The sequence below is a fragment of the Pan paniscus genome, chromosome 3, assembly GCF_029289425.2.
Source record: "Pan paniscus chromosome 3, NHGRI_mPanPan1-v2.0_pri, whole genome shotgun sequence".
Taxonomy (NCBI): Eukaryota; Metazoa; Chordata; class Mammalia; order Primates; family Hominidae; genus Pan; species Pan paniscus.
This window is the reverse complement of record NC_073252.2, coordinates 6,109,025-6,133,845: the sequence shown is the minus strand read 5'-3', so window position 1 is coordinate 6,133,845 and position 24,821 is coordinate 6,109,025. Positions and strand designations below refer to the sequence as shown.

Genomic DNA, 24,821 nt, shown 5'->3' with positions numbered 1-24,821 from the left:
TTCCCCTCATCTCTTGTTTGTCCTTGTGGGCCCTGCTCATGCGACTCCTCCTCCAGGAAGCCTTCCTTGACCCCAAGACGGTGTGGGGTGCATCCCTCTGTCCCCACAGCACGTGAGCTGCTGTTTGTTGCAGCCATTGTCACACTGCATCGCTCCTTGACCAGGGCCTTGCCTCGTGGCCCCCCGCCCTGGGGCCCAGCACCTGTAGGTCCTGGAGCACCGATTCAGGGAAAGCGTAAACAAATGAATGCTGGCCATCAGGTGGTGAGGATGCTCCTGTCAGCCTCAGGGCACCTGGATCCCGAATGGTCAGGAAGGCAGATTGGGGGTGGGGAAGGGTGTCAGGATGTGTCAAAAAATGAAGTTTTCTAACTCAACCATGGCTTAGATAGAGAGAAAGCAACTCTGAGGGAACACCCCTTTGTGTGGGGGCTCTGGGCTTCTGAAGCCTGAAAGGTAAAATGACCCTGAGAATGATCTCGTGGGCTCCCCCATCCCACACACCACCTGCTGCTAGAAGTTTGATCTGACCACACCCACCCCCATCCTTCCTGGGCCAGGCCCCCTTATAGAGCTCTGCAATCCCGGAGTATACAGATGGAGCAAGTGGCCATGGGTTGAGCTGCATTCATTAAGTGCCTGCTGTATGTATCAACATCGAGAGTCCTAGGACTCCGGCTAACCAGGCTGTTGAGGAAAAATGCAGTTTCCCTAAATTCATTATCTGTCAGCCCCTCTTGGTTGTAATCCCCTTTTACTTGAACCCGTTGCTGAGAAGCTGTCTGCGTGTTGGCAGTCCTACTCCGGACTTGTGAAGCTGAGTGAGTGACAGTGACTGAGGCCTCACAGGACCCTTTGGTGTTTATTCTGAACGTGCATCCTGCAGGCTGAGAAGGGTAGGTGTGGAAGAGCCGGGGACCACCTGTGCTCTCCCCAGGGACCACCTGGGGTACAGAGGCACAATTATTTTCCTTCACTTGAATGAAACCCCAAGAATCCTTTAATTCTGTGGCCATTTGCCAAGTTTTCTTAAGAGCCGTTCAGCTGTTGTGATTCATTGAATTATGATTCATCGAGGTTTCCATTTAACTCACTCAGCCTTGGTGAATCTAGTGCCGGTGGTTGAGAGTTTCTTCTGCACCATGAGGTGATGGTTTTGGGGGAGGGGTGTCTGTCTCATTCACTGAGCTGAGCTTCCTCTCTCCTCCTTCCCTTTCCAGCACATTGCTATTGAGCGCCATTCACTGAGTCCCTCTGATTCACTGGGGGTCCCGTTTAGTGTAATCCCTGTTCAGGGAGAATCTGACTCCTATATAAGGGAAGCAGGGCAGCAGTAAAACCTGCTGGTCAGATCTCTGATATTAGGCCTGGGGAGACCTGGGCTTGAATCCGGGCCCATCACTGACTTGCTGTGTGACCTTGGATGAGTCACTACACCTCTCTGAGTTGTGTTGTCCTCTTTTACAAAATGAGAATACCTCCTACCTTGCAGGGTTGCTGGTGGGAGACCAGAGAGAGTTTGTTAAGATGCTATGATTGTGCCTGGTAAGAAAGAGCCTCTGCCTGCAGAGATGGCATTCACTGTTGAACATCAAGCATCTTAGGACTCTGGCCAACCAGGCTGTTCAGGAAATGTCCTGTTTCTTTAAAAAAAAAAAAAAAAAGGAAAAAAAGAAAAAAGTTCAGGCATGTTTGTTCACACAATTTGGGAAGCCAAGGCAGGAGGACCCCTTGAGCTCAGGAGTTCAAGATTAGCCTGGGCAACATAGGGAGATCCCATCTCTACAAAAAATTTAAAAACAAAATTACCTGGGCATGGTGGTGCAAGCCTGTGTAGTTCCAGCTACTTGAGAGGCTGAGGCGGGAGGATCGCTTGAGCCCAGCAAGTTGAGGCTGCAGTGAGCCATGACCTGTACCACTGTACTCCAGCCTGGCTGACAGAGACCCTATCTCCAAAATAAATAAAAGAACCTCTCATTAGAGTACTTGTTGGCCCCCACTGAATGGTGACTCGGTCACAGGCTTGAATCAGACTGAGCTGTGATTCCGCTGACACTCACGTGTAGGTCCGTGCCCATGTGTAGACACACCACGTGCATGTCTACAGCCAGCGGCCCTTCTGCCTGGACCGTGCCCAGGCCTTTGCCTGAGGTGGCATTTGGGGTGCCACCCTGTCCTCTGTTGGAGCTGGTTGTGAGCCTTCAATGAGAGAAGCCGTGATGCGCTTAGAAGACGCTGTTCTGCAGTTGCTGTTCCTTTTAAGTTAAGGGTCGAGTGTCTTCCCAACCCCTTTCCCTTTGGCTCTTGGCAAGCCCACATGTTTGGAGAGGATGGCAGAAGGACTGGGGAAGAAAGGATTTCCCTAAGTCAAGCTGGACATTCTGGGGTTATTATAAGTAGTGGTGGTGGACATTCTGGGGGTAAGGGATTGGTTATAAGCAGCGGCGGTGGACATTCTGGAGGTAAGGGATTGGTTAGTATAAACAGTGGCAGTGGACATTGAGGGGGTAAGGGATTGGTTAGTATAAACAGTGGCGGTGGACATTCTGGAGGTAAGGGATTGGTTATTATAAACAGTGGCGGTGGACGTCCTGGGGGTAAGGGATCGGTTAGTATAAGCAGCGGCGGTGGAGATTCTGGGGGTAAGGGATCGGTTAGTATAAGCAGCGGTGGCGGTGATCCTGGTGGAGGTGGACATGTGTGGTAACATTTTCTGGGTGTCCACCTTGTCCCTGGCACTATGCGGTCCTAGGCTTATTTCCTGGGTTAAGAGGACAGTGTGTGGCACCCACTTCTTTGGGGGAGCCCCAGCTGGGACCTGCTTGCTGGCCCAGCTTCTCACAGGAGCCCAGGAGGGCAGAGGCTGCTGTCTTGGCTGCCTGGCTGTGGATTCTGTCTAGAGCTGCACTTTTGGTCACTGAAGCAGCATCTTCCTGTGTCTTTATTACTAGGGTTTTTTGTGACATAGAAAATTAATATGCTGCCCAATCTCAAGCGTTCACAACAATTGGATTTTTTTTAAAATAAAAATCACCCACAGTCAGATCTCATGGTCTGAGCCAGACCTTAACCTTGGATGCTGCAGGGTTCCTTTCCTGGTTCTGGCTGAGCCTCTTCCCCCAGCGCCTTGAGGGACCTCCTGACTCTGGTGCCAGCAAATGAAAACCAGAAGCCACCGTCATCAATAAGTCACCCATGGAGATCCCCGGGGGCTTCGTTTCTCATTTCGTAGGCTCTTTTCCCTCCTTCCCCATTTGGAATTTACCCTCCTTCTGGAGGAAGTTTTCAGGCACCTGTTACATCAGAATAGACCTGATGGTCAGCACGTGCATCATGCTGGGCTCACTTCTGTTGGATTGAGCTCTGCCACCCCCTCCACCTGGAAGCCTTCTTAGATAATGAGACTGGATGAAAGGGCCCCTCCTCGTGCCCCCTGGTCGTCTCTGCTATACTGGGCTCTAACAGTCTGCCCACCTGTCTTACCTCCTATTAGACTATGAGCCCCTTGAGGGCATGTGCCCTGCCTGAGTTATCTCTGTCTCCCCAGGGCCTTGTGAAGGGCCTGGCTCAGAAATGTTTATTTCATGGAACTGAAGCTGCTGGTTGACTGCCCATTCTACTTTTCCTTTAAGAACCAAGGCTGTCTCTGTTGTTTGCCTCCAGACAAATAGGAGAGAACTTAATCGTTCCTGGTGGAGTGAAGACCATTGAAGCCAACGGGCGGATGGTTATTCCCGGAGGTATTGATGTCAACACGTACCTGCAGAAGCCCTCCCAGGGGATGACTGCGGCTGATGACTTCTTCCAAGGGACCAGGGCGGCACTGGTGGGCGGGACCACGATGATCAGTGAGTGACACTGTCCCCTGCCTTAGGGACTTAGACTGTGAGGTCTCCTCCCCATCACCAGCATCACAAGTGCTCAGTGTGTTCGAGGCTCTCTGCCCAGGGTGCCGTTGGATTTCATTCTCCCCCCAGCCCTATGACACAGGTCACTGTTTCACAGAGCATACCGTGTGTGCCACTGGGGCCACACAAGATGGCTTAATAAACAATACGGTTTTATAGGAACCAATATTTAAAAATTATTTTTAAAATATTGAAATAAAACAACATCTCATTGATATAATCGCTTAGCATGAGACTGAAGTCACATTTAGATTTTTAGAAACAAAATTTGTTTAAAGAAAAGCATTAAGTAAAGAAGACATGGATTATAGGGAGATAAAGCAAAAAAAAAAAATCCTTCAACATGATGTGAAGATGGCTATGGTTTCAGAACCAGTGACATAGGTATTATTGTGACAGATGGGAGAATAGAGGCTCAGAGAGGTGAAGCAACTTGCCCGAGGAGACACAGCTGGGAAGTGGTTGTATTAGTATTGCTGCAGTAATACTGTGATAAGACCACATAACAAACAGCCCCCAAATCTCAAGCAACACTTGTTTTTCTCATTTGAGGGTGTGCAGGAGTGGGAGTGGGGCTGGAGTGGCTGTGCTCAGCTTTGGGTTGGACTCAGGCACCATGGGTCTCCCATTCTGGACCCAGTGATTCCCCAGCCACTCTGTTCTCCTGGTGGATGGCAGAATGCAGGGGGTTCTGGCCGAAACTTGCCTTTCTTCTCACTGCCTCATCTCCTCACTTCCATGCTGCAACTTCCACCCACATTCCATTGGCCAAGGTCAGTCATGTGGCCGAGCCCAAAGTTGACAGGAGCACACTGTGCCCCAGAGAGCCCTGGTGAGGTTGGGGAGGGAAGGAAACACTGTGGGCAGTGAGACCACTCCCCAGCAGTGCTCGGTCTGGGAAACTGGACTCCTCCTCCATTGCCCTGTGCAGCCCGATGGCTGTTTCTTGTGTTGATTTTGAAGAGCCGCTTTTGCTTGGATTCATTTTAATAAGCAATTTTAATTAAATAGGCCACAGTTTATTGTAAATGTTCTTTCAACTGTTAGGCTCTTCAGTTTCAGGCGGCCTGTCTGTAAGCTGGCCCCAACCCTGCCCATCTCTCCCGCTCCTTCACAAAGGAGTCCCTTTGGAAGCGTGGTCTGTGGGCTGAAGCCCACCGCCATGGGCAGAGTTTGCCAAGTCCCTGAGCCAGGAGGGTGGGGCTCGACTTTTGAGGCAAGCACTGTCCTGATCCCTCTTCCAAAGGGCAGCCCGTGGATCTGCTGGATGGGAAATGGGAGGATCTATACTTGGACTTGGATCCCAGTGACCAGGGTTTGAACCTGAGCACTCAGCAGGCAACCGCATGACTGTGGCCAGCACTCAGCCTCTCTGAGCCTCAGCTTCCTCATCTATAATGCGGGCCTTATGGTGGGAAGTGCCTAGGGTGGTTTGGAGACGTACATGAGATTCCTTCATGTAGTGCATGGGACATGAGAGTTCTGAGAGATGGGCATGGAAGTTCTGGGTTCAGGAGGACTGCACAGGGCAGGGGAAGGAGCACTGGATGAGGAGCCAGGGTTCCTGGGATGTCCCCTGCTTTTCTCCATTACCAGCTGTGAGACCCTGGGGAGCCCTGCCCTGGAAGCCTTATCCTCCTCACCTGTGAAGGGCAGTTTCCAAAGTGTGTTTCATGGAACAAGAGCCTATGAAAGCACACAAGGACAACAGTCCAGGGCTCTGAAAGGGTCCCCGCCCTTCCCCATCTTCATTCAACAGATGTTAAGTAAGAGTTGTCCGCACCAGGCACTGTACCAGGTGAACAAAAGCAGGAATGATGCTCGTTGTCAAGGGGACTGCCATCTCTTGGGGAGTCACTAATCGTCCACATGTATGACTAGAAACTGTGACTCCTGCTACAAAAGAAGGGTGCACAGTGCTTTGAACTGAGGGGCAGAGTCTCAGGGAAGTGTTCTCTGAAGAAGTGACATTCGTACAGGGATCTGAAGGATGAATTGGAATTAACCGGGAGAAGAGGGCAGAGAAAAGCAGAGCCCCAGGAGGAGGGAATAGCATGTGCAAAGGCCCTGAGGTGAGAACACACCTCCCATTCCAGAGACTGCAGGGAGGCCCACGGTGCAGGGGTGTCGAGATTGAGGGATGACATCCTGTGAGGCAAGGCTGGAAGGAGAGGACAACCCTGGGCCTCGATGGCCTGATGAGGCTGTGGCTCTTTCTCATATGGGTGATGGGCAATGTTGAGGTATTTTAAGCAGGGAGAGATGTGAACTGTTCTGCGTTTTGGAGAGACTGGTAATAGAGTGGCCTGGATGGGATGTGTCTGGACCAGTTGGGAGGCGATTGCGTAATTCAGCTGAGAGATGAGGGTGGCGTGGCCATGGAGTGGGCAGAATTGGACAGTTCCAGGGATATGGAGGAGGCCAGTCAACAGCCTTCGGTGCTGGGTCACACACGGGGGCATGTGAGGGAAAGGAAGTGCCACGGGTGACCTGGGCCTCTGGCTGTGGAACCGTTGGTTGGTGATGTCCACCACAGCTGGGGTCGGGGTGGGGAGAGTATTGCATGAGGTTTTGGACATTCTGATTTGGGGGAGCTTTTGAGTCATCTCGGTGGAGAAGCCAAGAACACAACCGGGTTCAGAGTTCTGTAGCTCAGAGCAAGTGGTGTGTTTCAATGAGCTGGCACAAAGAAAAGGGATCCAATTAGTAAGCACAGTGAACAGTAGGGGATGGAGTCCTCAGGATGATTGAGAAACGGCAGCCAAAGAAGTAGGACAAAGGAACGAAAAAGCCAGAAGGTGGCGTTGCCATGGAAGCTGGAGAGAAGCGAGTTTAAGGAAGGAGGGAGGGACTCTCTGTGCCCTGAGAGGCCAAGAGACTGAGGACTGCATGCTCCCCATTAGACCTAGAGATGTGAGGGTCATATTAGCAAAGCCTGATGCTTTAAGTGGATGGAGGTGTGAGTGGGAGGAGGAGAGGTGAGACTTCTCTTTTTGACATCTGCCTGTGAAGGGTGGGGGTGCAAAGAAACAGGGCAGTAAGCCTCAAGGGATGTTTAAAAGACTGACTGCAAGCTCCCCTTTCTCATCTACTTTACATTTAAGATTTTATTTGAAAAAAGGATGATGAAGTGAACTTGTTGGGTCTCGGAGGCCCTTTTCATCTTGGCATTCTATGCCAAAGGAGGTAGCTTGGAGCAGTGGATAAGAGTTCAGACTGTCTGACAGGTCTTGGATAACCTTCCTTCTTCTGCTTACTAGTTGTACGCTCTTGGACAATTGCTTTACCCTCTTTGAGCCTCAAGTTTTTCATCTGCAAAATGGGTATATTAATTTTCACTTTACAGGACAGTTGTGAGGATTGAATGAACAAACTTATGTCAAGCTTTTGTGGCATTATCTGACAAATAGTAAGCATTCCATAAATAGTTATGATGGTGATGATGATGACAATGGTGGTGATGATGGTGGTAATGAAGACTGAAGATGATGGTGATGATGTCATTGCTAATGGTTATGGTTAATGATAGTGAGTGATGGCAATATGACGATGATGGTGGGAGTGATTATGAAAAGGATGGTGATGATGGTGATGATAATGGTGATGATAATGGTGGTGATGGCGATGGGGTGATAATAGGGATGATGATGATGGTGACAGGATGGTGGTGATGAAGATGGTGATGGTGATGATGATGATGGGGTGATAATGATAGTGATGATGATGATGGTGATGGTGATGATGGTGGTGCTGGTGATGGGGTGGTGATGATGGTGGTGGAGTGACAATGATAGTGGTGATGATAGTGGATGGTGGTGGTGATGGTGATGATGGTGATGATGATTGTGGTGGTGGTGATGATGTTAGTGATGATGGTGGTGGTGGTGATGATGGTGGTGGGGTGATAATGATAGTGGTGATAATAGTGGATGGTGGTGATGATAGTGGATGGTGGTGATGATAGTGGATGGTGGTGATGATAGTGGATGGTGGTGATAATAGTGGATGGTGGTGATGATAGTGGATTGTGGTGGTGGTGATGATGGTGATGATGGTGGTGATGGTGGTGGTGGTGATAATGTTAGTAATGATGATGGTGGTGGTGGTGGTGGTGATGGTGATGATGGTAATGATGATAGTGATGGTGGTGGACGTGATGATAGTGATGAGCGATAATGATGGTGATGATGGTGGTAGTGGTGATAATGGTAATGATGATGGTGATGGTAATGATGGTCATGGTGATGGGTTGATATGATGATGATAGTGGCGGTCATGGTGATGATGGTGATGGGGTGATAATGATGGTGATGATGGTGGTGGTAGTGGTGATAATGGTGATGATGATGATGGTGATGGTAATGATGGTCATGGTGATGGGTTGATAATGATGGTGATGATGATTGTGGTGGTGATAATGATGGTGGCTGTCATAGTGATAATGGTGATGGTGTGATAATTATGGTGATGATGATGATGATGGTGGTGATGGTAATGATGGTGATGATGGTGGTAGTGGTAATGATGTGGCTACCATTGGAACACTTGAGTCTGAAGCAACATGATGCATATTTCTCTGTCCCAGTTGACCATGTTGTTCCTGAACCTGGGTCCAGCCTACTGACCTCTTTCGAGAAGTGGCACGAAGCAGCTGACACCAAATCCTGCTGTGATTACTCCCTCCACGTGGACATCACAAGCTGGTACGATGGCGTTCGGGAGGAGCTGGAGGTGCTGGTGCAGGACAAAGGTCAGTTAAAGCCTCGGAATGGGGTTTTGGGGAATCCCTTGTTCTTTGGTAGATCCAAAGATTATGTGGAGTGAAAAATCCCCCTGTCTGCATCTGTTCTGAGCCTGATTATGAGCTGCACTCTGCCACGTGACAGGGAGGAAACAGGCCAGTCCCTTTACAGAGTCCATCCTTTTCTCCTTGAAAACCTCTGTGGGTGTCCTTGTTCTCAGAAGCAGATCCAGTCTCTGCAGCCTGCTGTGCCAGGCCCTTGCTGATCTAACTTCACTTTTCTTTCCCATCACCCGGATCACTAGCCTGGCTGCCATCCCTGAAACTGGCTATGCTGTGAGGCCCTTGCTCATGTGGATCCCCTGCCAGGAATGAATGCCCTTTCTCCTCTGCCTGCCCAGTGCTACCACCTTCAAGACCCAACTCAACCATTCCCTTCTCCCATTGCTTCATTCCTTGAATAGCCAATGCCGGTTACTTAGGCCTCCTTTGGGGCACTTTTTCCATTGTTCCTGGATTATGGGACATGGTTTGTCTGTCTGGCTCTTCTGCCAAACCCTGAGCTCTGTGAGGGAGGGGACCATGTCTATATGTCCCTGCTTCCCACCTTGGCTCCCCTCTGTTTGGGTTCATATCAGCACAGTGTAGACCTTTATGGTGTGTGTTACATCGAATGGGGGGGAACTGATCAGAAGACACAAAGGAAGCAAAGAACAGCAGAATGGAAAGAGACAGGGCATGAGTGATCTGTCCAGAAAGGGGCAGTCGGGGAGCCCTCTGAGGAGGCAGCCTCAAATGGTGGTGCTTCAAGGAGAGCGAGGGTGTGTTTCCAATTTTTAAAATAGCTGTGCTATGTTTTCTCGTAATAACAGTATCATCCCCAATATTTAAAGAAAGTCAGAAAATGGAAGGAAAAAAATTGTTTTCCTCTGGTTCTACCCCCAATCACAATTTACTCTAAATGTGAAGGATTATTGCTTTCCATTCCCTGTGTATTTGGATGATTTTTCCCCTATGTGGTTGTGCAATAGCTGTTATGTGGAACCCTTCTTTTTTCACTTAACATTTTATGAGTCAAATTACTTTTCATCAATAACTTTTTAATGGCTCGTAATGTACAATATAATGGTTAATTTGCTTAGCTATTTTCTTTTTATTGGGCATTTATGCTTTCTATTCGTTTTATTATAAATCCTGTTACGGTGAACATCTTTGTATATAAACATTTGTTTGCATTTCTAATTTTTCTTTAGATTTCCAGAAGTGGAATTAGAAGGTCAAAGGTTTTAACATTTTTCAAGATTATGACACTTATTGCCAAATTGGTTTCCTGAAAGATGCATCCCCTTGTACCCCTGCAAATCCTATGCCAGAATCTCTAGTCCCTGCACCTTTGCACCATTGGGCGTCATTGCTTCTGTGAAATCCTTGCTGATTCAATGGGTGAAAGACACCACCATTGTGGTTTTCATGGCAGTTCTTTACTGATTACATTCAACATTTTGCATGCATTTTTCCTTATGTGAATAGCTGATTGTATTATTTGCCCACTCTTCAATTTGCATTTTCATATGTCTGTTTAAGCTCTTTCTATCAAGAAGGCATTATTGGCCATGGTGGCTCATGCCTGTAATCCTAGCACTTCGGGAGGCTGAGGAGGGAGGATTGCTTGAGGCCTGGAGTTTGAGACCAGCCTGGGCAACATAGTGAGACCACGACTCTATTTAAAAAACAACAACAACAACAACAACATAGCCAGGAGTGGTGGTGCACGCCTCCCAGCTACTTGGGAGGCTGAGCAGGAGCATTGCTTGAGTTTGGGAGGTTGAGGCTGGAGTGAGCACTGCACTCCAGCCTGGCTCATAGGGTGAGACCTTATCTTTTAAAAGAAAAAGGCATTATCCTTGTATTGCAGTTGCTGCGTGATTCACCGCAACTACATAACAGAGTCATAATCCAAGGAAATTGACAGTCTTGTATCTTACTTTCCTTACCTAATGTTAAGTTCTGAGCAATTTTCCCCAGGTTGCTGCCGTAAGCAAATGGTCGTTTAGGACGCCCCTCACTGAGATGGGAGGGTCTCTGGAGTGGCAGTGGAGTTTGTAGGGAAAGACACTGGGCTCCGTGAGGCCTAGTGGGTCTGTGCTGCCTGCAGGCATCCAGGGAGCCCTGTGCTGTGCGCATCTGGGCTGGGTCACCAGCAGGCGAATGGCGATGGTGCTCAGGTCCTGGCAGCAACCTTTCAACTTTGTATGCTTCTATGAAATCAACTTTTTAGATTCCACATATAAGTGAGATGCTGCAGTGTTTGCCTTTCTGTGCCTGACTTATTTCCCTTAACATAGGGTTCCACAGCTTCAACTTTGTTGCTGCAAATGACAGGATGTCCTTCTTTACTAAGGCATCCATTGTGTATGTTTACCACATTTATAAAATCCATTCATTCATTGATGGACACAGGTTGCTTCCTAATCTTGGCTGTTATAAACAACGCCTCAATGAACACGGGAGTGGGGGTATCCCCTGGGTATTCTGATTTCAATTCCTTTGGATTTTCAGCCGGTAGTGGGACTGCTGAAGCATATGGTAATTCAGTTCTTAGTTTTGTGAGGAGCCTCCGTACTGTTCCCCATAGAGGTGGCTGTGCTAATTTACATTCCCACAAACGGTGCTCAGGAATTGCCTTTTCTCCACATCCTCATCAACACTTGCTATGTCTTAGATGCAGCTCTTTCTTTCTTTCTTTTCTTTCTTTCCTTCTGATGGAGTCTTACTCTGTCACCCAGGCTGGAGTGCAATGGCGAGATCTCAGCTCACTGCCTCCCAGGTTAAAGTGATTCTTCCCCCTCAGCCTCCCGAGTAGCTTGGATTACAGGCACCTGCCACCACACCCGGCTAATTTTTGTATTTTTAGTAGAGATGGGGTTTCACCATATTGGCCAGGCTGGTCCTGAACTCTTGACCTCAGGTGATCCACCTGCCTTGGCTTCCCAAATTGCTGGGATTACAGGAGTGAGCCACTGCTCCCAGCTGTGTTTTTATTTTCTAATCAGCTTAAATGCTCTCAGCAATTCCACATTATCCCCAGAATAAATTGCAAGCTGTCTGCCTGGCTCATCAGGATGCGCCTGCTCCTCCAGACTGGCTTGTTCCAGTTCCTGGGGCCCAGAGCCCCAGCCCCCTGCACCTCCGTTTCCCATCTGCTCGAGGCTGCCTCTGCCTCTTGGGGCTGTGTGAGTGAGCACTGGCCCCTTCAGGAACAGTCTCCCTGCCTTTTCCTAGCGATTCTCCTGTTCATGCTGAGCTGTACTCCCCTGGGAAGCCTTCCCTGAAGCCCCCTGACAGATGCAACCCCCCCATGCATCCCCCACGTAGGGATCATCAGACTAAGTTGTCTTTGCCCATTGACTTGCTGATACTCCCACACCCCAGCCCAGATGGCGAGCCCCCTACGGGCAGGGACTTGTCGTCTTACTCACAGTTGCATGGCTGGGGCCTGCACAGAAAGTTGCATCAAATATCAGTGGACCAGCTGATTGATTTCGTGAGAGATGCCTTTAGTAACTTCTGTATCCCAAGCGCTTAGCACATGCCCAGCATAGAGCAGGCTCTCAGTAAGTGTTTATAACATGAAGAAATAAGTTAGGAAAGGAAAAGAGGAGAGAAGCAGGGAGGGAGGGAAGAAAGGGAGGAGGAACACGCCTGGTTTCCTTGGTCCTGAAGCATTTTAGTGCGTCCTTCTCTAAGTCAGAAGGGCTTGCCCAGAAATCTTGCTATTTGTCATGAGTGTACTGTGCAGTCCAGTGCAGGGCATTTCCAGGATGGGAAACCAACACGTTTGGTGTAATGTCCTCTTTGCAGAAATGGGGAAAGTGAAACCCAGAGAGGTGCAGTAACGTCTCCAGTGTCACACAGCAACTGAGGCCTGAACTCAGCTCTCCCTGACGGAGCAGCTGTCACTGTTGATGTCTTTATGGGAATTGCAAACACAATTTTTTAAAGAAATGGGATAAAAAAGCACATGCTTTAGGACACTTTCTAGAAGCTGCATGACTAATGTCTTTTCATCTTCCGTATTGCAGATGCTTATCACACCCTTCCTTATCCTTATCACACCCCTCCCTCTCAGCCTGGGGAGTTTTCCTCTTCCTCCTCCTCCCCCCTTTCTCCTCCTCTTCCTCCTCCTCCTCTTTCTCCTTCTCCTCTCCCTCCTCTTCCTCCTCCTTCTCCTCCCTTTCTCCTCCATCACCTTCAGATTCTGCTTAGGTGTGACCTTCCCTGGAAGCGTCCTTTGACCTTCGCCCACATCCTCAGGCTGGATAGGTGCCCCACTGGGGATCCCAATGGCACTCATCTCTCCTGGCGACTACCACTCTGCTCTGTGGTCATTGATTTATTGGAAAGACATGCTTCTGTTTTTTCTTAAACATATTTTTCTATCCTTTCTATCTTGAAACAGGCGTCAATTCCTTCCAAGTCTACATGGCCTATAAGGATGTCTACCAAATGTCCGACAGCCAGGTAGGTCCCTCACACTCACTCTCTCCTGTCTTGTCTGGGCAGGACTGGGCCAGCTTTGCCAGTCCAGGCAGCACAGGGCAAGGGAGATTGTGAGAAGCCGTGGGATTCGAGTCCTGGTTCTGGCACGGAATGGCTGTGTGATACAGTGTCAGTCATTGCCCCAGCTGGGCTTCTGTTCTTTTCTGACTATGTGAGTGGCATGCAGAAGGGGGTCCCTGGTTTGGTGGCTCCAAAATCTGGCTTATCCTCACCATCATCTGGAGAGCTCACTCGAAATACAGATTCTTAGTGCATGTTCCAGATGTTGGGTGTTGGACTCAGAAAGCTGTGTGTTTGATTCTGGTATTCAGGCAAGGATGGGGACCATTTATGAGCTCTGACACAGGAAGAGAGACTGCCTGGCCTTCCCTCACAGCAACTGCAACATGCTAGGCAAGTCATCTCCTCACATTTGTAAGATGGAACATTTCTGGCCCGGCCAACAGCAAGCAATTATTACGTACATGCACCAAGTCAAGGGATATGGAGCCGCAAGTTGTTCTTCAGGAGTAGTGGTTACGACTTACAGGACACCTGGCCTTCTTATACTACTGGGTCTCCTAGTTTTGTTTCATTGTCAGTTTCCTTTGCTCTGCTTGTTAGTGTGGTGGAGAAAATCAGGGAGGCTACAGCCAAGCCAGGCTGCAAGCCCTGGCCATACCAGCTGCTGGCTCTGGAGCCAGGGGCAGCTTTCCCAACTTCTCTGTGCTTTAGGCTCATGATAGCCCTACCTTATAGAGGCAGTTGAATGATTTCATAAGGAGAGTAAAGTGCTAGGATGGTGCCTAGCAGAGAATGGTGCCATACAGGCGTCAGTTAGCAGGGTAATTGGTTATTACCATGAAGATAGATGGGCAACGGGAGAAGCACTTTATGTCCTTCCTTTCAGATAAACACTTGGGGTTACAGAAAATAACTTATCCCAAGATGTCCTGGAGGCCTTTGATACAGTCAACAAAAGACATTCAAAGAGCTGAAAATTGGTTCAGTTACATAGAAAACATAGCATGTGATGTGCTGGCAAAATTGTGATTTTCACCTGTTTCATTCTAACTACTGGAGCCCTGGGCATGGATGGAATCGAGCAGCCTCTGCATGCAGGTTCTCAAAAGTGCTTCATGCCTCCACATGCCTTCCCTATTTGCTGAAATAGGGATGTCTGTCGGAAAGCAGACATCCGAGGGGATGTTGTCTTGCATGCGTGGAGAACAAAATTGAGATTCAAGTGTCCCTGGAGAGGGAGCTTCGTGGCTTTGGCCCTTACCAGGGGCAATGCCCAAATGCAGATTCTCCTCAGGTAGGAAGAGAACACTGGGCAGTGGGGAGGGCCTGTTCTGTCTAATTGAGAGGATGCTTGGCATGCTATATATTATCTGAGTATTGGAGTTACTAGAGAGCTGGTTTCCCCCACCCCACCATTGTCTATAAAATGGCATGGGTTCACATTTTTGTAAGGATGCACACATATTCTGTGGCATGTAGGTGGCTATGGTACAGGCTTAGCAGATTTAGTTAGATAATTTCTGTAAAACTAACAGTGACTTCTCAGGACCAGTTGCTGCCATTAACACCTACAGGTGTTTCAAAAAAGCCAACCCAAAAAGACAGCAAAAGGCATAGATAGGCACTGAGATTGAGTCTGTCTTCATGCCCTGGGGTGACTTGGACCAGTTGTGCCCCATCCTCAGCTTCCTGCTTTTGGGTCTGCAAGATGTCAGGGTCAAGGAATGATCCTTCCAAGTCTGACTTGTGTAGCAGCGTATTCCATCCACATGAATGTGTTTGCAGAGGCTGGCAGGTGAATGACCGAATGGGTGTGAGCGGAACGGTCTTCATGAATGCACCCACTGTGATTTTTTTTTTTTTTAATCTCACACCAACCCCTGTTTATCTCTCCATAGCTCTATGAAGCCTTTACCTTCCTTAAGGGCCTGGGAGCTGTGATCTTGGTCCATGCAGAAAATGGAGATTTGATAGCTCAGGTGAGTGGCAAGAATTTCCACTCCTTCTACCTCAGTCTGATTCTCCTTGTTGCAAAAGGTTTGATAAAAGAGCATTGGTTAGTGAGGAGGCTGTACAATGAAAGGTCAAGCCAGGAACTGGGTGTCATATCAGACACATCAGATATGAATGAAAATGCTTTGCAAACCTAGGTCATACCAGTGGCAATGCACATGGAAGCTGGTGTTCCTCATTGTCTTCAGGAATTGGGAGTGGGCATCATGGAAAAGCCCAGGCTTGGAGGAGGTGTTCCATGCCAGTCTCCTCCATCTCCTAGCCATGTGACCTTGGGCAAGGAACTTTTTCCCATGAATACTCTCATTTTTCTTCCAGAAACACCCACCTGGCAGCGTTATTGTGTGGATCAAATGATATTATGTGCCATGGCTTGAATGTGTCCTTCAAAAGTTCATATGTTGAAAACTTAATGCACAAGCTAGTATGTTGATGGTTTTTGGAGGTGAGGCCTTAGGGAGGTAATTTGGATTAGATGAGATCATCAGGGTGGGGGCCTCATGATGGGATTAGTGGCTTTATAAGGAGAAGAAGAGAGGCCTGAGCTGGCATGCACCTGCTGTCTCATGTGATGCCCACCGCCATGCTATGATGCAGCAAGAAGGCCCTCACCAGATGCTGGCACCTTGTTATTAGATTTCCCAGCCTCCAGAACCATGGGAAATACACTTATTGTCTGTAAAATTACCAAGTCTGTGGTATTCTGTTATAGCATCAGAAAACAGAGTAAGACATCATGTACGTGAGGTTCAGAATCTGACACATAATGGACTGCAGCCATGCAAAAGTTTTGGATAAAACGAGACATGAACATATTTTGATAATTCTAGCTGTGGGGTGGAGAATTTGTTGGGAAAAGAATGAAAGCTGGGAGTTGTGGCTCACGCCTGTAATCCCAGCACTTTGAGAGGCCGAGGTGGGATGATCACTTGAGGCCAAGAATGTGAGACCAGCCTGGCCAACATGGCAAAACCCCATCTCTACTAAAAAATACAAAAATTAGCTGGGTGTGGTGGAGCACACCTGTAATCCCAGCTATTACAGGTGGGAATACAGCTATTACAGGTGAGAATACAGCCATTATCAGGTGTGAGGCTGAGGCAGAGAATTGCTTGAACCTGGAAGGTGGAGCTTGCAGTGAGCTGAGATCACGCCACTGCACTCCAGCCTGGGCAACAGAGTGAGACTCTGTCTCAAAAAAAAAAAAAAATGAAGTCAGGGTGACTAGCTAGGTTCTATTTCAGCAAGTCTCATAAGAAATGAAGAGAGGAGATAGGAGATGGAAGAGGTGAGCATGACAGGAGGGAAACACAATCTACAGGACCCATGGACGGATTGGGTGGAGGAAGAAGAGAAATAAGGCAGGCAGGCTCCTGGGTCTCTGGTGCAGAGGCATGGATTGGTCATAATGTTGTAAATCAAGCCAGGCTTATAGGGGAAGGTTTGGATGCAGCCAGTAAAGGTAGTTAATGCCAGACATGATGCGAAGGACTTCACATATTGATACTCACAACTACTCCGTGAGGTAGATATAATTATTCCCATTTTATAGATAGGGAAACTGAAGCTCAGATATGAATAAGTTGCTCACTGTTGCTCATGGGGCAGTAGAGTTAGGATGTTAACCAGTTCCCTCTAGTTCCAGAGCGCAGTGGAAGAGCAACGTGATGGTTCAGTGCTGGAGATCTAAAGCTTCACCATTAAGGTTCTTCATTGACTTCACTTCTTCTTATCTGAGTCCTTGTAGTTTTCCTGCACAATTGAAATTCTTTCAAATTCAATGTAAAAAACCAGCAGTGCCTTAGTTCCATCATGCAAGAGTATTCTGTTCATTGCTAACAGGTCACTGCATCCAGCCCACACTCAAAAAGAAGGGATTATACAAGGGCAGGAATGTCAGGAAGTGAGAATTATTAGGGGCACATCTGAGACTTCTTCCCAATCTGTCTTCTGGCCCCCATGATTGATGTTCCTCTCCCATGCAAATTACAATCACCCCCTCCCATGGTTCTCCAAAATCTCCTAACAGCATTAGTTCACAGTCTGGAATCTCATCATCCAAACCAGGTCCGGGTGTGGATGAGGCTCCTTGGCTGTATTTCCCATAATCTGTAGGTCTATGAAGCTGAAGAAGGAAGATATCTCCCTGACCCTCCTGACATACAACATGCAGTGGTGGACCTGACATTCCTATTCAAAAAGGGAAAAATAGAAGGCACCAAGGAGTTATTGGTTCATGGCGGTTCTGAAATCTGGCTGGGAAATGTTGGCAGTTCCTTGACTGGGTTTCAAAGCCTGAGAATAAGTCTCCATAGCTCTTGGCTCTACCTTCTGAGCTCCTGCTTCCATCCTCTGAGTCATCCATCCTTTTTCGTGAAAGGTAGTACATGTCTGCAGCTGAGTGGTTTTCTCAGCCTGCTTCTTGCTCAGTAGAATTTCAGGGATCAGCCAGTCACGGTGGCTCATGCCTGTAATCCCAGCAATTTGGGAGGCCGAGACGGGCAGATCACCTGAGGTCAGAAGTTTGAGACCAGCCTGGCCAACTTGGCGAAACCCTGCCTCTACTAAAAATACAAAAAAAAAAAAAAAACAAAAAAATTAGCCGGGCATGGTGGCGGGTGCCTGTAATCCCAGCTACTTGGGAGGTTGAGGCAGGAGAATTGCCTGAATGTGGGAGGTGGAGGTTGCAGTGAGATGAGATCACGCCACTACACTCCAGCCTGGGTGACAGTGAGACCCTGTCTAAAAAAAAAAAAAAATTTGGGGATCCAACTGCTTCTTTTCATATCACATGCCTGTGTTCAGTCTCAGCTTCCAGTATTTTGCTAAGGCAACTCTCCTAAAAATCTGTGGACCCCCTGTGAATCTCGCTGGGGTTCACACCATAAGACAAAAGGCACCCACTTCTTCCAGATAATCCCTCCGCTACCCTGATGAGAGAGCTGAGAGACACAACTGCAAGCTTCCTAGAGGCCCTGTAGTTTGACTGAGATGGTCCACAGGCACAGCCTTCATCTCTTTGAAATGTCTCTTAAAAAAATTATTTTTTTAAATTTTTTTGAGACTTAGTCTCATTCTGTCACCCACGCTGGAGTACGGTGGTGCAATCTTGGCTCATTGCAGCCCCCGTCTCCTGGGTTCCAGTGATTCTTATGCCTCAGCCTCCTGAGTAGCTGGGAGTATAGGCATGCGCCACCACGCCTAGCTAATTTTTGTATTTTTAGTAGTGATGGGTTTTCACGATGTTGGCCAGGCTGGTCTTGAACTTTTGACCTCAAGTGATCTGCCTGCCTCAGCCTCCCACAGTGCTGGGATTACAGGTGTGAGCCACCATGCCCAGCCTAAAAGGTCCCTATTTAAAAGATCTCTTTATTGTGGCTGATAATACTGGGAGGCACCACCCCTCATCTTTCTGAGTTCTTAACAAGGGGCTGTAGAGTCACATCCTTGGTTTCATCGCAAGACTGTTTATGGCTGCTTCTTGCCTCCTGTGAGGACTCACTGGCAATGTCCTCAGAGGCCCTATTTCTTCTAAGAGTCCATTCAAGGCTATTTAAATTGCTGTTTGGGAATTCATTTGCTGCCTGGTTCCAGAGCCTCTTCCACACATTTAGATATCTTTTATGGTAACACCCTACTTCTGGTAACAAAACCTGTACTAGTCATCCATGATTGCATAACAAATTACTTCAGAACATAGCATCTTAAAGCAAATTATCTCATGGTCCTATGGGTCTGGACTCCAGGTGCAGCTCAGCTATTTCTGGCTGAGGGTCTCACAGGCCATAGTGAGTGGCAGGTTGGGGGCGGTGAGCATCTCAAGGCTCAACTGGTGCAGGATTTGCATCCAGCCTCTCGTAGGTGGTGTATTTCTGGATATAGCTCCTTGCTAGCTGTCAGGCTAATGTGATGGTCTGTTCTTTGCTGGCTGCTGGCCAGAGTCCTCCCTCAGTTCCTTGCACATGGGCAGCCCCAGCGAGGCGGCTTCCTTCAGAGCAGATTAACCAAAAAGCAATAGGTGAGCAGGTCGGAAGCCAGAGTCTCTGTAACCTGACCTCGGGAGTGACAGCCCAACCCTTTTGTCTTGTTCTGCTCATCAGAAGCAAGGTGCTGGGTCCAGCCCACACTCCGGGGGGGGGGGGGGGGGACCCTGCAGGGGCTTGAAAAGCAGGAGGCGGGATAACTGGGAGTCATCTTAGAAGTTGCTGCCACACAAATCTTAGCTGATTTTAAACTTTCTAAAAATGGAAGCATACAGCATGCACTGTCTTATGTCCGGCTCCATTTGCTCAATCCGAGGCGTGTGAGATCCATCTTTGGCCAGGCATAGCACTAGCTTTTTCTATTTCATCGGTGTGTAGAATTCCACCGCACGAATCTGCACAATGTATTCTCCAGTTGTTGGATATTTGGATAGTTTCACATTTGGAACCGTGATGCGTGAGGCTTCTGTGCTTGTTCTTGCTCCACTCTTGTTCAGCCTTTTATTAAACATAGGTTCGCATCTTTAGCTGGTATATACCTAAGAGAGGAATGGCTGGGTCCTAGGATGTGTGTAGATTCAGCTTTAGTGGTTACTGCTACACAGTTTTCCAGCGTGCACGCACCCCTGCACCAGTGTGAGAGAGGTCCAGCCTGCAGCCCCCAGCTCCTGAGTGGCACATAAGGGGCTTGGCTCTCCTCACTGCCAGCAGAGATTTAGCTGTTCCAGCTCCAGCACATCCGTCACCTTTTGGACATCTGCTTTCCAGCTTTCAACATTTTGTTCCTATGGTCTTCTCTGTAGTTTCTTGGTTCCCGTGTGTCTCTTTCTGTTGTGACTTCTGTGTGTTTTGGAAGGCAGTGAAACAAATGCATGTGTGTAGTCCATTATTTTCGACTAGAAATCCTACTCTCGTCTTTGTTTTTCTTCATCATGTCATCTTTCATCCTCCCTTCTTCCCCTCTTCTCCCTCCCTCCTGCCTTTCTTCCCTTCCTCCCCTTCTCTCCATTCCCCTTCCCTCCCCTGCCCTCCCCCTCCTTACTTCCTCTTTCCTTCCAGAATAGTAACTGACATGTAAACAATTTCACAGAGGGATTTCTCGGTATTCTAAAATCTTTTTGTAAACATTTTCTAAAAATGCTTTGTAAACAGCGTCTTCAGTAGCTGAAATTATTCCATTGTTTACTTCAATCTACCCAGCTGTTAGACTTTGAAATGGTTTCCCATTTATATTCTTGTAATAACCTCGAGCTTAATAACCATAGACGCACAGTTGAGATCGTGATTTCTTTTCATGGTTGATGAGGCCCAGGGTTCATGACGGGGTGATGTCTAAGAACAATGACACAGACACTGAGGAAGTTAAAATGAGCAGCAGTACAGCTGGCATCTGGGCAATGTCAAATTTTTTTTTATTTTTTATTTTAGAAATTAAAGTGTTCCTGGGACAAAGAAACTTTGGACCAGATGGATTTGAATCTAGGCCATCAGCCCAGGGAACCATTTCAAGGTTATATGATAAGTTTGAGGTAGTGGTTTCCCGCCATAAAGACAGATGCCAGGAAGAGGCAGCTGAAGTAGGTATGAGAGCCGGCTGCCAATTAATGAGCGTGTGCTCGCTCAGCTCCAGGTTTTGTGCTGAGCATGTTTCGTATGCTTGCTCATCTGATCAGCGTAGTAACTCTGCAGTACAAGCACCGTTATCCCCAGTGTACAGAAGAGGAGACTGAGACTCAGAGAGCTTGATCAACCTGCCCAAAGTCACAGAGACGGCTGTTCTGGATCTGGACTCCCAGTTTCGGGATCTTTGATTTCAACATCAAAGACTAGAGTAGGATTCCTAGTTGAAGATATCCATGTTGTACCCAAACACCACGTTTCTTCCCAGAGGAGAGGCCTGCAGGGAGACTCCGAGATTGAGAGGGTGGTGGGTGGCCTTGGAAGCTCGTGTCTTATAACCCTGCTTCCTCTCATTGATCCCGGGAGATTCAATATAAAGCAGGTGCAGATGGAGCCATGCAGGGCTACAAAGGGGAAGGTGGATGGGTGTGTAGTGGAGGGGACACAGTTCACTGCCCCCAGCCCGCACACTGTTAACCTAGTGCAAGCCACTCGCCTCTTTGGGACCCAGCTGCCCCCTCTGTCTAACCAGGGGGTTGGAGGAGTCACTTCTCCCAGCTCTGTCATCCTCTAATCGTTAACTCACTTGTTCTTGTCTTGTAGGAACAAAAGCGGATCCTGGAGATGGGCATCACGGGTCCCGAGGGCCATGCCCTGAGCAGACCTGAAGAGGTAAGGACTCCTCAACTTGGGCATGACTCTGACACTCACCACTGAGCACTCACCTTGATGCTGTTCCAGCTGCAATAGCCCAGCCAGGACCCAGCCCCTTCCCGTGTCCTCTCCCAGACCATCCCAAACCATCTTGTCTTCCCCGGGAACCCTGGGGACTGCTGGCTGGAGAAGACAGGAAGAGGTGCTGCCTCTCCCAGGGTCCTGGAACTTCACACCAAGGCCCTGTGGGTGCTTCAGTGTCCCAAGTGGATACGGATTCTCATGGAGGACTTTGCATAGTGGATAATAGGAAAGTGGAGCCACATGCCCAAGCCCAGCACCAGGAGACAATTCCCACTGCCTGCCCTGTTCCCAAGCCTTGAAAAAGGATGACTTCCCCTGGACTGGCTGTGTGTGTATGTATGTGTTTGTGTGTGTGTGTATGTTAGTGTGTGTGAGAGTGTGAGTGTGGGTGCATGTGCATGCACCTGCAGGGAGTGTGGAAGGAGGAAGGCAAGCTGATTGGGCATGGAATAGAGTGGGCACCCTGGCAGCCATCCTTTGAGTTGAGGACACTTTCTTTTTACTTTCTTTCTTTCTTTTTTTTTTTTTTGAGATGGAGTCTCTCTCTGTTGCCCAGGCTACAGTGCAGTGGTATGATCTCGGTTCGCTGCAGCCTCCGCTTCCTGGGTTCAAGTGACTCTCCTGCCTCAGCCTCCCAAGTAGCTAGGAGCACTAGGCACAGGCCTGTGCCACCACGCCTGGCTAATTTGTGTTTTTTGTTTGTTTGTTTTTGAGACAGAGTCTCGCTCTGTCGCCCAGGCTGGAGTGAAGTGGCGCCATCTTGACTCACTGTAAGCTCCGCCTCCCGGGTTCACACCATTCTCCTGCCTCAGCCTCCCAAGTAGCTGGGACTACAGGCACCTGCCACCACACCTGGCTAATTTTTTGTATTTTCAGTAGAGACAGGGTTTCACCGTGTTAGCCAGGATGGTCTCGATCTCCTGACCTCGTGAATAGAGACTGGGTTTCACCATGTTGGCCAGTCTGGTCTCAAACTTCCGACCTCAAGTGATCCATCCGTCTTGGCCTCCCAAAGTGCTAGGATTACAGGTGTGAGCCACCGTGCCTGGCCAAGTTGAGGACATTTTCTGATGTCCTCATCAGGTCATTACCGAGTCTTCTGGGCCCATGCCCTGGGCCTGGTGTCTGCTGGACACAGGGGACACAGACATGAGTGGACAGGTTCCGTGTCCTGAGGGGCTTGAGATCCCACCCAGTGCTCTTCATGAGCTCCACAGCCCAGGGATGGCCACGAGCTGTGTGTTCCCGGCCCATGGTGAGGTCAGGACAGAACTGGGAGGCAGTGCTGTAAACTTGTATAGCGCTTGGATGTTGCTGCCGTATCCCAGCGTGAGACCAATGCTCCACCCTGGAGAGCAGGGGGCACTGTCAAGCGCTGTTGGACTCAGTATGTCCTTCTCATTCAATGGAGCAGATTTCCCTTCTGATCACATTTAATTAAGGAAAATGGAGATGGGTGGTAGCTGTGCCTCCAGCCTTCCCTCCTGTGACACTGTGTGTGCCGTGTTCAGCTGGAGGCCGAGGCGGTGTTCCGGGCCATCACCATTGCGGGCCGGATCAACTGCCCTGTGTACATCACCAAGGTCATGAGCAAGAGTGCAGCCGACATCATCGCTCTGGCCAGGAAGAAAGGTATGCAGCCGGCCCTGGGCCTTCTGGGGGCAGCTGGGGCCTGGAAGGGGGTGTCCTGCAGGTTCAAGTTCACTCCCTCCCGAACTCAGACAGGCAGCCGGAGGAGGGAGGGGTGGAGCGGGGATGCTCCTGACACAAGGATGGTGGTTGGAATTCTTTGGTCCCAATGACCTTAGGACATTCACCTCGATAAGCTCCGCTCCATTTAAAGAGAATTTTAATAATATATTATGTTTAATCTAATGGATCCAAATATTAATTCAGCATGTCATCAATGTAAAAATCATTAATATTTTGCATGATGTTTTCTGTACTCTCTTCAAAACTCATTGTGTATCTTACATGTACACAACTCAGTTCAGACTAACCACAGCCTCAGGTTATTGGTGGCCACATGCGGCTCAGGACTGCCTTATTGGACAGAGCAGCTGTGGACCCCAAATATGTTGTTTTAGTGTTTTTAAGGGCAAGCTGACAAGTAGAGGCTAGAACAGCACAGCTTGCCTGAAACTAGCTCCATTTTGAAGATAAGGAAATCGGGGCTCAGAGAGGTTACAGAAATCTGGAAGCGGTGCCAGCCGGGAGCGGGTAAGCAGGCAGGTTCTGGAGCTACAGGAAGCCATAAGGTAGCCACTAGCCACACGTGGCTATTTAAATTTAAATTAAGTAATGTTAAGTAAAATGAACAAGTTAGTTTCTCAATGGCACCAGCCACACCAGCTTAACAGCCACATGTGGCCGGTGGTTGCTGGTTGGGCAGCTGTGATGCAGGGCACCCCCCTCGCTGCAGAGAGCGCTGCTTGATGGGCTGCCCTAGAGCCGGGCAGAGCTTGCAGCTGCCTCTCCTACTGGGCAGCAGGTGGCCTCAGGCGAGGGCAGCAGGGTCTCGGGCCACATCTCTTGCCCTTGGTCTCTAATGCAAAGATCTTTCCTGGGGAGCCCGAGCCTCTGCCTGCAGGCTTTTCTGGAAGAAGCCCGCCAGGCCGACTCCTTGAAAGACAAGCAGGAACTTCTGGGAAGTTAGTGCTCGGGAAGCCGCCCTCCGGCACTGGGCTGACAGAAACACATGCAACTCCCTTTCCCCTGGGGTGGGACGACCCTGAGGCGTGTTCCCGAGCAGGACTGAGTGCCAGGGCCCTCAGCTGTGCCTCGATGAGAAATCTCCCTTTATTGGCTGCTTTCCCTGCCTTATGTCACTTCCTCAATCCCCAGCCAGTGTTTCCTGGAATCACCTCCCAAATAAGACTCTTGAACTAGATTCCTAAGATCTGCTTCTGGCAGAACCCTAACTGAGAGAGTAAATCGTGTCTCTGTGGCTTGGCTTACAAATCTATAAAAGGACATAATAATGTCCAAATCCTAAAAGCAACAGCCGTATCCACAAGGTTGCTGGGTGAGTCAGCTGCCGTACGCCCCATGGAGCGCGTGGCGGGGTGCCGACAATGTGGTGGAGCTGGGCCCAGACACCCAAGGTCCCTGCGGTGCAGGCGGTGATGCCTGCAACAACGGTGGCCAGTGTTCTGGCCTTCAGCCAGCCCCGTTCTCCCTCCACAGTCTTCCAATTTTGTGCCTTTGACATCTGCCTCAAGAGAGTATTTGCTTTTAACCAGGCTTGTTTATGTT

At 48.9% G+C, this 24,821-nt stretch overlaps 1 protein-coding gene across 3 annotated transcripts in view; it reads left to right on the top strand.

Moving 5' to 3' along the window:
- Positions 1–24,821, top strand: part of CRMP1 (collapsin response mediator protein 1) — a 71,556-nt gene that overhangs the window by 28,291 nt on the left and 18,444 nt on the right. For all 3 annotated transcript variants that reach the window (XM_034951978.3, XM_034951979.2, XM_034951980.3), the window contains exons 3-8: positions 3,664–3,848; positions 8,494–8,658; positions 13,109–13,170; positions 15,111–15,191; positions 21,432–21,500; positions 23,078–23,198. In XM_034951978.3, coding sequence (XP_034807869.1) covers positions 3,664–3,848; positions 8,494–8,658; positions 13,109–13,170; positions 15,111–15,191; positions 21,432–21,500; positions 23,078–23,198 — 683 coding nt within the window. The remainder of the gene's footprint in view (positions 1–3,663; positions 3,849–8,493; positions 8,659–13,108; positions 13,171–15,110; positions 15,192–21,431; positions 21,501–23,077; positions 23,199–24,821) is intronic.